Source organism: Phoxinus phoxinus (genome assembly GCF_949152265.1).
Source record: "Phoxinus phoxinus genome assembly, chromosome: 8".
In the NCBI taxonomy this organism is placed as follows: domain Eukaryota; kingdom Metazoa; phylum Chordata; class Actinopteri; order Cypriniformes; family Leuciscidae; genus Phoxinus; species Phoxinus phoxinus.
Genome location: NC_136883.1, coordinates 27,399,116 through 27,412,880, shown reverse-complemented (window position 1 = coordinate 27,412,880; position 13,765 = coordinate 27,399,116). Strand labels below are relative to the sequence as shown.

Genomic DNA, 13,765 nt, shown 5'->3' with positions numbered 1-13,765 from the left:
TTTTAAATGTTTCTTATTTTACTATTCGGTCTCATATCTCCAGTACCTTTGCCTGCAGGTTAGCCATGGATTGATCGAAGGTCTTTGGCGGCGCCCGCTGATGGTTACATAGAATTGCAACCGCACGGTTTGCCCTGTTGTAAGAGAGCAACTTCTCCACCGCATTATCCTTCACTGTAGTGAGAAAGACACATTAACACACATACAGAACGAGAGAGAGAAGATATGTTGAGAGTCAGAGATGCATTTAAATGTGGAGTTAAAGGGTTAGTTCACCCAAAAATGAAAATAATGTCATTAATGACTCACCCTCATGTCGTTCTAAGCCCGTAAGACCTCCGTTCATCTTCGGAACACAGTTTAAGATATTTTAGATTTAGTCCGAGAGATTTCTGTCCGTCCATTGAAGCTGTATATACAGTATACTGTCCATGTCCATAAAGGTAATATAAACATCATCAAAGTAGTCCATGTGACATCAGTGGGTTAGTTAGAAGTTTTTGAAGCATCGAAAATACTTTTTGGTCCAAAAATAACACAAAATAAGACTTTATTCAGCATTGTATTCTCTCCCGGGTCTGTTGTCAATCCTTCACAGTTACGCTGATGGCGTAAGACGCTGATGACGTGTTATCTGGTGCGCCCGAGCTTCATTTATAGACTGAGGGAGACGCACGCTGTAAAAGTGTCTCATCCGCGACATGCACATTTACGCACCATTAAAAAAATGATATCCACGCAAACAATGTAGAATAGCTTGAATATAGCGTGCGTCTCCCTCAGACTGTAAACGAAGCTCGGGCGCACCAGATAACACGTCATCAGCGTCTTACGTCAGCAGCGTCACTGCGGAGTCCTGAACGCAGATTGACAACAGACCCGGGAGAGAATACAATGCTGAATAAAGTCTTATTTTGTGTTATTTTTGGACCAAAAAGTATTTTCGATGCTTCAAAAACTTCTAACTAACCCACTGATGTCACATGGACTACTTTGATGATGTTTATATTACCTTTATGGACATGGACAGTATACTGTATATACAGCTTCAATGGACGGACAGAAATCTCTCGGACTAAATCTAAAATATCTTAAACTGTGTTCCGAAGATGAACGGAGGTCTTACGGGCTTAGAACGACATGAGGGTGAGTCATTAATGACATTATTTTCATTTTTGGGTGAACTAACCCTTTAAGATTTCCTCCTTCAGAGCAATCATGTCACATGCATTTGAAAAATAACTACCGGTATTCAAAATGACTTATTACTATTAAAAAAAGGTGACAGTTACAGTACAGTGCAATGTAACTATGCCAACTTAAAATAAAGTGTAACCCAAAATTATACAAAGAAAATATGAAGATATATTGCAGCCCTCCCAAAAATAATATATATATACATACATTTTTTTATTACTTTAATAATCATCCTATTCGAATCAGTGCCATTTTAGTTTTATTATAATATTATTATACTAGTTATTATTAATTTTCTTTTACAATTTTATAAAAATAAACATTGATATATAGGTATAATTCATTTTATTTCTATTTCAGTTTTAGTTAGTTTTAGTTTTTATTAATTTCCATTTAATGATTTTAGTGCTTCAACTTATTCATTTCAGTTTATTGCCAAGGCAACATTTCTAGTTTTCATTTATTTGTATTATTAATTCACTAAAACTATTATTTATATTTTATTTAAAATTCAATTAACAGAAATATTTTAATAGTTTATATAACCCTGATTTGAAAATGATTTAAAAATTAAAATGGAACAAGACAGTACGTAGATAAAGTATTAATTTAAATATAATAATACAAAATATTATTATGAATTATTATTCATATTATAGTAAAAAAACAATTGTAATAAATATAATTATAAATGAATTCTTAATAGCTATAAAACAATGATTTGTTCCTTTCAATACAAATATATATTTTTTTCTTTTAACTTTGGGCTGAAGTAATTACACATTCTTAAAATGCATTTTTTGAGGTTCATTATAATTAACATTTTCATTCGAATATAATATTAATAAATATTGTAATGCTTCAAATGGATAATTCTAGAATCTTAAACAAGCTTCTCTGTGCAAATGTGTAAATTACAAGCCAACATGTGGCCCACTAACACACACCGCACATGGCACCTGATGGGCGAGACCCTGCCACACACTGAGCTGATTTAATTAGAGCTTGTAGCGGATGCAGAAAACAGATTCCCTCTCAGCGGCGCTCAGACACCTCAGCAATACACACACACCTCACACCAACCCCAGCATTACACACACATCACATACACAGACACTCGCTCTAGAGATGCTCACAGTTACACTACCCACAAACAAACATAACGGTCTCATTAGCGCAAAAACAACTCGGTAATTAATGATGAGAATCCTATTTACACAGCTAGCGGTACAACAGACTAGAACATGTCCGTCATCCAGTATCTGTTCCATGTTAATAAACAGTTTTTGTTGCAACAATTTATGACTATGGCAAACAAAGAGAAAAAGGTAGTTTTGCCAGACAATAACCTACTGCATAAAATATGTATATATATATATATATATATATATATATATATATATATATATATATATATATATATATATATATATATATTAGGGCTGTCAATCGATTAAAAAATTTAATCACGATTAATCGCATGCTTGCCATGAGTTAACTCGCGATTAATCACACATTTTTTATTTGTTCTAAATGTACCTTAAATTAATACTTTTCAAGTTTGTAATACTCTAATCATTATGGGCATGGATAAATATGGATGCTTTATGCAAAAGTATGTTTATTATTGAAACCATAGTCAACATAGAGCATGAAGACGAGACATGTTTCAAAGGTCATAGATGTTTTTCAAAGAACTTGTTCATGTCTATTAGACACATGAAGAAAGAATAAAGAAATACCAGGTTCCCATTACTTCTCTTTCTTTGCACTGAGCAATTTACTAAAACAAACATGTTTAGATTTTTGCATGGCAGGGCAGCTCTTCTGAAAATGCTAAATGTACATTTATTATTTATTATTACATTAGTTTGTCTCTCGCTGTGCCCATTTTGATGAAGCTAAATTCTCAATAAAACTGTTTTCATTGGTATATTTTACTGTTTCTGTTGTCAAACAACGGAATGAATATGAAATAGTGACTGAAACGCGACCCATTAAACATAACCAGCTCTTCCTTCCAAGATGTTAATCTGCACAACAATCCTGATAATCGAGCCGTCGTCTGATGAAATCAAATACAAATAAGATAAAGACAATATCTGTGCTGTGATTTCTGCTATAAGTGCATGTAAAATTAGAGAAGCAACATAATATCTGTGTTTAACTGAATTAAAGCGCTGCTCCTCTCTACCGCGCGAGACGCAGAGCGAGCGAGCGAGAGAGAGAGAGAGAGAGAGAGAGAGAGAGGTGCGCGCGTGCTGGGAGAGCACCGGCGATTCAGAAACTAAAGGTTTGGGCGCTTTATTGAAGAGAAAAAAATTGCTAAAGGTGTCTGCAATGTCACTAAGTTGGCAACACGGTGTATCTCCATTTCTCCAACTAGGGGTTGGGCCACGGGTCAAATTGAAAATACGCGCTGCGTTAATCGCGCGTTAAAAAAATAGTGCCGTTAATATGATGTTGCGTTAACGCCTAATTAACGCGTTAACTTTGACAGCCCTAATATATATATATATATATATATAAACACATACACGCACACTCGCACAGTGTATAACTAATCCTTATTTAACAGTTAGTTTTACAGTTCTATATTGTCCAAATCAGATTAGTGGTTCAAATAATTTGCACTAAATACTTATACTGCATATAAAAATTTAGCAAAACAGAGTTTTCCTGAACAAACATAAAAGCATTTAACACTTTCTAATCTGACTAAATCCAGATGTTTGAGCAGTTTATAGCTTATACTTTGTGGTTTGGGCTCCATACATCTGATTTATGGGCAGTAACATAGGGAAAAACTCAAACAAAACTCAATGTCAACATTTATTTTTAGTTAAGCTACTTAAACTAAACAAAATGTAACTGGGATAACTGACATTAAACTAATAGAAATGTAAATACATTAAAAAGACTAAATGAAAAAGTAGAAATAAAAACTGTATAATAATTAAGTTAAAAATGAAAACTATAATAACCCTGATGGAGAATCAGTGAGCTTGCGATGAACTCCAGACTCAAACAAAATGTGAAACTGCGGCCAGTCACGCTGCACGCTCGCAGACTAGAAACTTGGTTGATTATGTCACTCGCTTGAGTTTAGACACGCTGTCATACTAACAATATCCATATGTTCCCGTGGACTCACAGTTGTCAAAATGTACGTTTTGTTTTTCAACACTCTGAGAGCAATCCATATTGGCATCATATTTGAGTGTTTTTAGCAAATGTTTCTAATTCGCATCCATACTGACAGCATGGCTAAACATCTGGAAACTGTACAAGTTGTCTTGAAGTTGAATATTCACTTGAAGTTTGACTGATAGAATGCTAGAAGAAAAGGGGAGAGAGAAAGAGAGGCACTCACTGTGGCTAAGTTCTTTCAGCTGTTGCTGCAGGGTTATAGAGGCGTTGTATGTCCTAAAAACCTTTGCCGTCAATCCTGACATGAGTGAACTCAGGTGTTTATTCAGCACTTGAGTCTGTAGACAAAAACAAGATATTAAAGGTAGTACTCGCACACAAAAGCAGAGAAATCACTTTTTTACTATCCACCTTCACTGCAAACCCCTAGATGGCGCTTTTGCCTTGATTGTCTAGAAATAAATATAATACACAAAAAAAAGAGCAAGCTTTCCCCAAAGACATCAGAAATTCGTACCAACTTTAATGGATTTATGAGTGGAGGAGTATGGGCTGTATGTTCCAGACATAAAGAAAACATATCCATTAAATCTGCTGCTACATCTTCAAGATGAGCGTCTTAAAAAGGACTCGCAGACAAGCTCCACGACCAACAAGTGCATGCACACTTATATCAGACTCAAACGTCTAAATCGAAAAATCCTTCCTCACTTTTCTTTTAATGCTGAAAGTACTGAAAATACATATATTCAGTCCAGAAACTGTGTTTTGTGTGACCCAGGGGAAGGCGTCACACGCATCTGCATTCTAAATGAAGCTAGATGTGATATCTTTAAAGATACTAATGCTAATGACACCAGTTGTGTTCTAGCATGTCAACCACTGCTAATGTTCAGCACGTGCTGCCGTCTGATGACACGCGCAGGGCAAGGCGCTTGAAGCATGTTGAACATGTCGGTCTCTTCAGCTCTGTTCACCAAGGAACACTGTGACATTTGGGTTAGGACACCCTATGGCAAGCCGTTTTGACTTAATCATTCGCAGGATATGAATTTGTGATATAAAATTTTTAATTTTCTAGGGATGCACCATATTGGCCGATATATGTTCACTTTTTTAATGTTTTGTCCAATAAGAAAATTTGGCTGATATATTAAAGCCAATAAATAATGGACTATGTCCTTCAGCTTAAACACTTCAGATGCACACTGTAAGTTGACCATGATGGTTTTGAATTGCTTGAAATATGATTGGAATCATTTAAAAAAAGGAAAATACAGTTTAGTGCAACATGTGAAGTGCAAGTCTGTCATACAGGCTAAGGCTACATACAATTATAATGAGAACATCAGTATAATTGTGTGTTTGGGGCATGGATTTAATTGTGAGACTTTAGTTTGTGTATTCAGGCTTTCAAAAAGTATATAAAAATGTGGATTTATTAGCCAATATATCGGCTTTCAAATATAAAGAATCATCGGTTATCAGCATCGACCAAAATTTTCTAAATCGTGCATCCCCACAATTTTCACTAGTTAAAATGCTAATTCCTGATATCAGAAATTGGATTTTTTCTAGTTACAATGGTAATTAATAATCAGGAATTACATTTCCACTACTAAAAATGTGAATTTTTGATATCTGCAATTGTATTTTTACTAGTTAAATATCACCATGGGCTGCCATTTAAATTCAATTGTTGATATCAAGAACTGATTTCTTACTAGTTGAAATTCCAATTTCACATATCAGAAATACAATTTTTACTAGTAAAAATCGTAATTTTTGATTTCAATAATTACTTTGTAACTAGTAAAAATATAAAATTCCTGATATCAAGAATTAGCATTTTAACACTTGTTTTATTTAATTTAATTAACTATTGAATTATATATCCTGCAAATGATTAAAAGTCTAAACGGCTTGCCATAGACACCCAGTGACTCAAAGGAACTCAGGTAAAGGTTTAAGTGTGTGTGTGTTAAGTGTTTACCCAGGCTATACTTCTGGGAACACGACTGCTGCACAATGTCCTCCAGTGATAGCTAAACCGGACAAATTACTTTTGGGGACATTGGCAACAAGGCCAAAAATATATATATAAATATATAAAAAAAGTAATTGTAAGTACCTGTATACAAACAGTGAGATACAAAACAATAATAGAAAGAGATACAGAAATTACCGACTCAAGCCTTTGGCCATGTCTCAAACGAAACGAAAAACAAAATAAAACATCCCAAGTTATGGTACATTTTCTTCTGGTTTATGGTACGCTGGGGGAAACATCTTAAGACGACTCTCCTATGCAAGCTCCCATCATTAGAAGTAAAAATCTATGTAGCTAAAAAAAATGAGTCTGATTGTATGTAATATATAAAACTGGTGATGGTTCAGCCAAGTTGAAGATTTTTTTAGCAGCATATATAAACACACACACACACGAGCTTAAAAGCACAGCAGCATGTAATAAGATTTGCAGCACTTTGTGGAAGAGGGCCAGTATTAGAGTCTCTGCCGCATCCTCCCTCGTTCACCCCTTTGCTCGGCCTTTCGCCATATCAATCGGAAGAGCCCAAAGTACAGATTAACTCCCCCCCCCCTCCATGATGGCCCACCATTACCAACCTGACCTCACCGAGGGGGCACACTTCTCTCTCTCTGTCACTGTATCTCTCTCTCATACACAGTTTTTTTCCAATTTTCTCTCACAATCTGTCTCTCTCTCTTTCTGTCCTTCAGCGAGGGCAGAATCCTTTGTCTGCAAAAATTAAGACTGAAATAGTTTTTTTTAAACGAGCTGAAAAGAAAAACTACCATCCTTTAGTGCGAGCCCGTATGACGCAAGCCTCTCGAGAATCGTATCCCTCAGAATGAAAAATCTATGACTGTCTGCCGCTGTTTCAGAACATTACACTCACATTGAGTCGATCAAAGAGGTCGTCTCCTCCTTGCTTGTTTTCCATGAAAAGCTTAAGGTTTTTGAAAACCTAAAACAGAAAACACATGTTTGCTTGTTTATCATATGCATAGAACAGAGGTTGAGAAAGAAAAAGGAAAGGAAAGAAAGAGGGAGAGGCACTCTCAATTATATTTGACATTTCGCAGAAGTCCTGTTTTTCTCCACTCCTACTAAATAAACCAGCTAAAATATGCATGGAACTAATTAATGGTAGCAGATGTGGTGCTTTTAAATCAGTCTCATTTGAATAACAATTTATCCTTGAGCCAAATGCATGAAGAAGAAAGTAAACAGACCGCTCGCCAAGCAATGACAGAATTTATATTTCTGGAATATTTTCCCCCAATTTAACACGGCCGTATGTTAGTAATGATTGATTCATATGCTGACCTTCCTGTCTAATACGCACACAGAGGGGAGATCAACACTTAACATTATCACATATTCAACACACTCTTAATGACCAGATGATGCGGGTCCAAAGCTCACAGATCACTAGCGAAAACGCTTCTTTTTGCATTTTTCTAATATAGCTCAACATTTCTCATTACAAATTACATTATCAGCAAAATAGTTGAAATTAAATGAATGCGAATTACAGAAAGTCTCTTTTCACTCTTTTGCGCTGTTCTAATATGCATCCGGATTAATGTAACCGTAACCATAATTTCTCAAATTAGGTTTGGGTTAGGACAGATTGAATCCCAGATATTTCATGTGATCTCAGACTTCAGGACATAGATACATTCCAACAAAAAGTTTGTTATTCAAACAAACTTGTTATTCTATAAAAAAGGAAAATGAACAGCAGCATATTGATGGTAATGCAGCTCAGGACCACGTGGCCTCAAGTTCCAAAGGCTTTAATTGTTATTCATTATGTCGTAATGCGATGATGAGAAAGTGGGGGTCGGTTTTCACAATACCTGCAATTATATCTGACATTTCCGCAAAGTCTGCCTGACGCCAAATAAACTTGCAAGATATTCAGAAACTAATTAATTTTCACTTGATGAGCTTCTTTCAAATGTTCTCATTTACATTTCGAAACCTATGCAAGCAAACAAGATCTAGCGTCTGAGTACAGCACACGTCTCACTGCCCCTCTAGCCTGACCCGCACGCTAGCACACATACTTTCTACAGCTACGAGCTGTGTTAAAATAACAATAACCCACCTGTTATGACTAAAAGTATCATACATGAGGTAATTGATAAATGCGATGAATCCGATTTGCATTTCCAGTTGGAAGTGTTTTAGTTAAGCTTGTGTTGTTCCAATGTTAATACATGTAAGAAATGTAAATGTAAGCCAGCACAATCTGTCTACTTTTCAAAAGTTCTTACCCTTTTGGCCACAGGGACCTTGTTGTAGTAGCGGATGCAATCTTTACCCAGGAAGTCGAACTCTACCACACACTTTTGCCCATCTAGTGTGTCGTGTAAAGTGATGTGCTCCACGCGTAGTGAGCAACAGCCCACGGTGTCTGCCGTCTCACCCTCTTCCTTTTCATTACCTGCTCTCAGAGCCAGCTGAAGAGTTTAACACAAACACACACCTGCTTCATACAGACATGACACTAGATCTTCAGAACATCTTAGAGTGAATGCTGTTTGGACATGACAGTGGACTGAAAGCTGCAGTATGTCTGAATGTAATAAGAAAAGACTCTGAAAACCTTTGATACTGGATGTAACCTTTGATCCAGTATCTCCACACAGAACTAGGCTGTGTGTGAGCACGCGTTTTTGTAAACCGAGCAAAAGATGATTGCCGGCCTAAAAATATTTACTTTTTTTTTTAGGAAAAAAAAGTTTCATTCATGATGTTATTTATGTCACACTATAAGATCTAAAAAAAAAAAACTATTATGACAAATTTACAAGAAATATTTTAAATTCGGAGATATGAAGTTGCATTTGAATAGTCATTTTGTGAAATATAATTTCATTGTGACAAGTCGCAAAGGACTTTATGCACAGCTGCACTACTTCCTGAACTTTAGCCAGCTCCTTTGTTTCCTGTCTGCCATTACTGTGACCTGACCAACAACAATAATCAGACACACCTGGATTAATCAGTTTGTCCAATAATGCCAGACAGGAAACAAAGGAGCTGGCTAAAGTTCAGAAAGTAGTGCAGCTGTGCATAAAGCCCATTGTGAGATAAGAATTCACAATTATGAAAAAGTTGCAATTATGAAAAAAAGTCACATTGCCATTATGAAATTATGGAGGGGTGGGACCTTTCCAGAACACGCGCTATGCGGTGCCAATCATGACACACTGGGCCAGCTAACCAATCACAGCACATTTCGAATTTCGGAATGGGTGGCTTCATCGAAATTGCTGTGTTCGAGATGTATTTAAAATATGTGAAAGACAATGCATTTTTTGAACAATCAAGCATGAAAACATTTTAGTACACCCCAAAAGCCAAATCAAGACTTCGTAAAAGGGCATAATAGGACCCCTTTAAATTGACCATAACATGAGGAACTGAACTTTGATCTTTTAAAATAATTAATTCAATTATATTATGAAAACATACCTGTAACTTTCAGAACTGTGATATCTGCTGTATTTATTCTCAACAGGCTTAATTGACGTGAGGTGATTACCGGTACACTCAAACCCTTTGGTCTTTTCCAAAATAAAGCAGTCACGATCGAAAGTCCTCTAATGTGCACAAATGATGTCTGAGCAGCTTGTGTGGCCTGACCTTGTCTATAAAGTAGAGGGCAACGGCTCTCTGGCGTGTGCCCATCTGTTTGGACTTGAGGTCCTCCTGGTACTGGGTTCGGATGGCATCCACACACGACTTCAGTCTACGAGCCACCTCATACTTTTCCCAATCCTTCTCACCCTGCGGCAAACAAAATAAATCAACAAAGTAAAGCAATTAACTAAATTACATGAATTGGGGCAGCTCAGCCTGACAAAAAAAAAAAAAAAAAAAAAAAAAATCATATTAAAAGATTTAGAAAAAATTATCTTAAAGACTCCACGAAACAAATGCAAATTTCTTGCCAGCATTTTCAGTGCAATTTTCTCCATGCTGATCAAGGAAGTTGGATCAGAACATCTAAGGGCTTATATTTCAGCTAAAAGTTTAACGTTTACAAGAACATTACTTTAATATAGATTAGGACTGGGTAAAAAATATATAGATTTTTCCTTGATTTTTATGAACCGATACAGATTCTTTAAATTCCAAGAATCAATATTTTTCTAGATGCTGTTTTCAGTTGATGATGAATGAACAGGACATTGTAGCGCGCCTCGCCACCTCCCATCTAATAAATCCTGAAAACAGGCATTTAAAAAAACCTTATTGCATGTTACGGTCAGGTTGTCTGATTCCAGCTACAAGCACTTTAATTTGTACATACAAAAAAGTAACTTTGTTGTCACAGCAACAGCATAGTGACCAACATAGTGTAGAATAACCTTCACACACTAATTCAGTACATAAAAAGCAACAGAAAGCAGACAGATGAATGGCCTCGGTTAGGAAAGAAAAGCAAAGTAATGCGGTGGCTGTGAATTTGTTTTGATTTTTAGATTTCTTGAGAGGTGTCCATCACTAAGTTCTGATGAAATGGATCATTTTCTTCCTAATTTAATTAGCGAGAGGAAGTGAGTGGAACGAGGGTGATGATGAGGTGCTAAGTGAGCATGATTCGGCAGAACGCGAGAATACACATCAGCTCTGTTTGATTGGCCCGGACTCAGTGCTAAAAGGCAACATCAAATCACATCTATTATTAACAAGGTGACAGAGACAGACAGTCATGAGGTGAAAAGGACGTGAAGATGAGTTGTAAATGAAGGGGTGTACAGGCAGAGAGAGAAAGGAGAGGGCAATAAGTACATTTTAATCAAGTCAATGGTAAGGAAATATTACCATCACACCACCAGACTTTTGACTAACAGCATGAAGTCACACAAAAATAGCTGGTGGGAAATGCACACTCCCATGAAGCACCATTTAATCAAATTCTTAATCAAATACTTTTTTTCTTCAAATAAAAGTTTGTAATGTCATGATTTACCTCGTAGCTGGTTGGATTGGTTTAAGGCTTGTGACGCTTTAATTAACAAAGACTAAAAATTCCAATGGGAAAAATGAATGGAAATAAAAATACTAAAAAGTGGACAGGCTAATGTACTCTATGAAGGAAAAGATTGTCCCACCGACATAAAGTGACCGATCTCAGTTTCTGTTATGGTTTTATGTGTTGTTTAGTGATGGATTTATCTTAAGTAAGTTTTTCTAGATCAGGGGTTTTCAAATTGGGGTCCAAGGACCTCCAGGGGCCAGTTAGTTAATAATAACAACAACAATGGTAGTTAAAATCTACAGAATTTGACATTATACTTAATAATTTTCCATATATTTCACACACATTTATAATAATTTACGGGGGTTCCCTGCAAAGTCTGAAAACCCCTGCTCTAGATCTATGGTGGTTTGCAACAAATTTGTTCTGATATGGTAGCAAAAACATAATAAAAAAATAAACAAATTAGTAATAGTACATATAAATAGTTAAGTAAAAAAGTCAAATGCAATTAACCATATACATGCAGTTTAATTGTACATAGTTAAATAGCTAAATAAATATATAAAAATAATAAATACACAAGTGCTAAAGCTTTGAATCTGAAGCGGAGACTAATATCTACCTTAAGTTTGGAGTTGGCATTGAGCATCACATATTTGCAAGATCCTTGTACGTTCTCAGTCCAGCTGGCTAGCCACGTTACAGTGTTGTCATGACGAACTTCCTTCCAGCGGTGACCAGCAGGAGGTTCTGGGATACGAGAGTCTCTGTAGGGTTAAATTCATACCTTATACTTCCTCTGAAAACAAAATACTGATTGATGAAAGAAATATCACTTGAAACTGCATATATATGGTTTTTCAAAAGAGATCTTGAGTAAAAATAGCTTTTACCCATTTGTTAGTCTTCACATTCATGCTACAGTGATTCTGAACATATAATACTTCTTGATAAAGCTATGCTGACTGCGGAGTGTTACGACACGAAAGCCTCACTTGCTGCAGTTGATGATGACGTCTTCAGGTCGAATCTTCTTCTTCAGCATCCCCTGTTTAGGATGGTCTCCTCTGCCTCGGAAAAGCCCTGGAGGTTCTATCTTAAAGTTCCCAATGCGCTCACGATGGTGGTCCAACACACAGAACCCATACTCCTCAACAATTTTTTGATTGACCTCTTTATTAACCTGGAAAACATTTATCAATTCAGAAGAACATTGGTTACCTAGTGTAAGGGATGAGACGGTCCATTCAAAGATTGATTTATATTTCAAACATTTAGATGTTACGAAGGACACCCACCAACTTCTCCTCTTTGCTCATGTTCTTTCTGGCTTCCACCTTTTCTTTGTGCATAGTATGGAGCTCCCCAAAATCACACTTGTTCAGATCCATGATTAGCTGTCTCTCCTCCAAAGTCATCTCCTGTACACAAGAAGATGCACAAACCATCAAAACCATCAAGGAGGAAGTGTTTCAAAACGAAGCCTAAATTCAATCTGGTCATCATATAAAGTGATCTGAGTCTCTTCACAAAATGTTAACTAAACTTTTCAATTCATATGGATTAGTTTTACTATCTCTTTATCTCTTTTGAGGCGTCAGTGTCATTTGCGTAGCGGTCTATGGAGGGACAGAAAGCTCTTGGATTTCATCAAAAAGATACATTTGTATTCCGAAGATGAACGGAAGTCTTACAGGTTTGGAACGACATGACGGTGAGACATTAATGACAGAATTTAAATTGTTGGGTGAACTATCAGATCAGACCACACACTGCTCTACAGTGACCGTGTTCTCAGCAGTCTGTAACTTTCCTTTTTGATTTAAATCGGATGAGATGTCAGCAGTACTTGAACCACCAACTGTTATTTTAACCAAAAAGTTCTTATTAAAGGCTCACCAGGCAGTGATTCTTTTTTTTTTTTTTTTTTACTTTAGGCCACATTTACAATGATGCCCCACGGCCAATTCCAATTTGTTGACTATATCTGATTTTTTTGATGACCAGCTTACTACATCTTTTAAAAGTGACCCATATCCATTATCTGCATTTATACTATATACTTGGTGAAACAACCCAAGGTAGATGTACTGACCTGGAAAAGCGTAAGCCGAAAAGGAAGTAAAAACGACGCGATTTGCAATGGATACAAGCTTTTGCTTTCCATACAGTCAACGTCATTTGCCACCATCGCTTTTTCAATAACGTAATACAGGCTTTGACGGGATCTGTCCGCTTGCATGGCAGACGCAAATGCATGTATCCGATTCATATCAGATTTATTTCCACATATTTAGGATGTCAGAGGTGTGAGGATATCAGAATCCATGTGCTTTTTTCCTGTTTACACATTCATGTGTCATATCGGATCTGTGCCACAAAAAAATCTG

At 36.3% G+C, this 13,765-nt stretch overlaps 1 protein-coding gene across 2 annotated transcripts in view; it reads right to left on the bottom strand.

Moving 5' to 3' along the window:
* Positions 1-13,765, bottom strand: part of LOC307003398 (DNA topoisomerase I, mitochondrial) — a 34,150-nt gene that overhangs the window by 1,102 nt on the left and 19,283 nt on the right. For both annotated transcript variants that reach the window (XM_079621749.1, XM_079621750.1), the window contains exons 10-17: positions 12,674-12,796; positions 12,371-12,558; positions 11,998-12,142; positions 10,031-10,174; positions 8,656-8,841; positions 7,269-7,337; positions 4,571-4,685; positions 47-174 (exon numbers count right to left, since the gene is read on the bottom strand). In XM_079621749.1, coding sequence (XP_079477875.1) covers positions 47-174; positions 4,571-4,685; positions 7,269-7,337; positions 8,656-8,841; positions 10,031-10,174; positions 11,998-12,142; positions 12,371-12,558; positions 12,674-12,796 — 1,098 coding nt within the window. The remainder of the gene's footprint in view (positions 1-46; positions 175-4,570; positions 4,686-7,268; positions 7,338-8,655; positions 8,842-10,030; positions 10,175-11,997; positions 12,143-12,370; positions 12,559-12,673; positions 12,797-13,765) is intronic.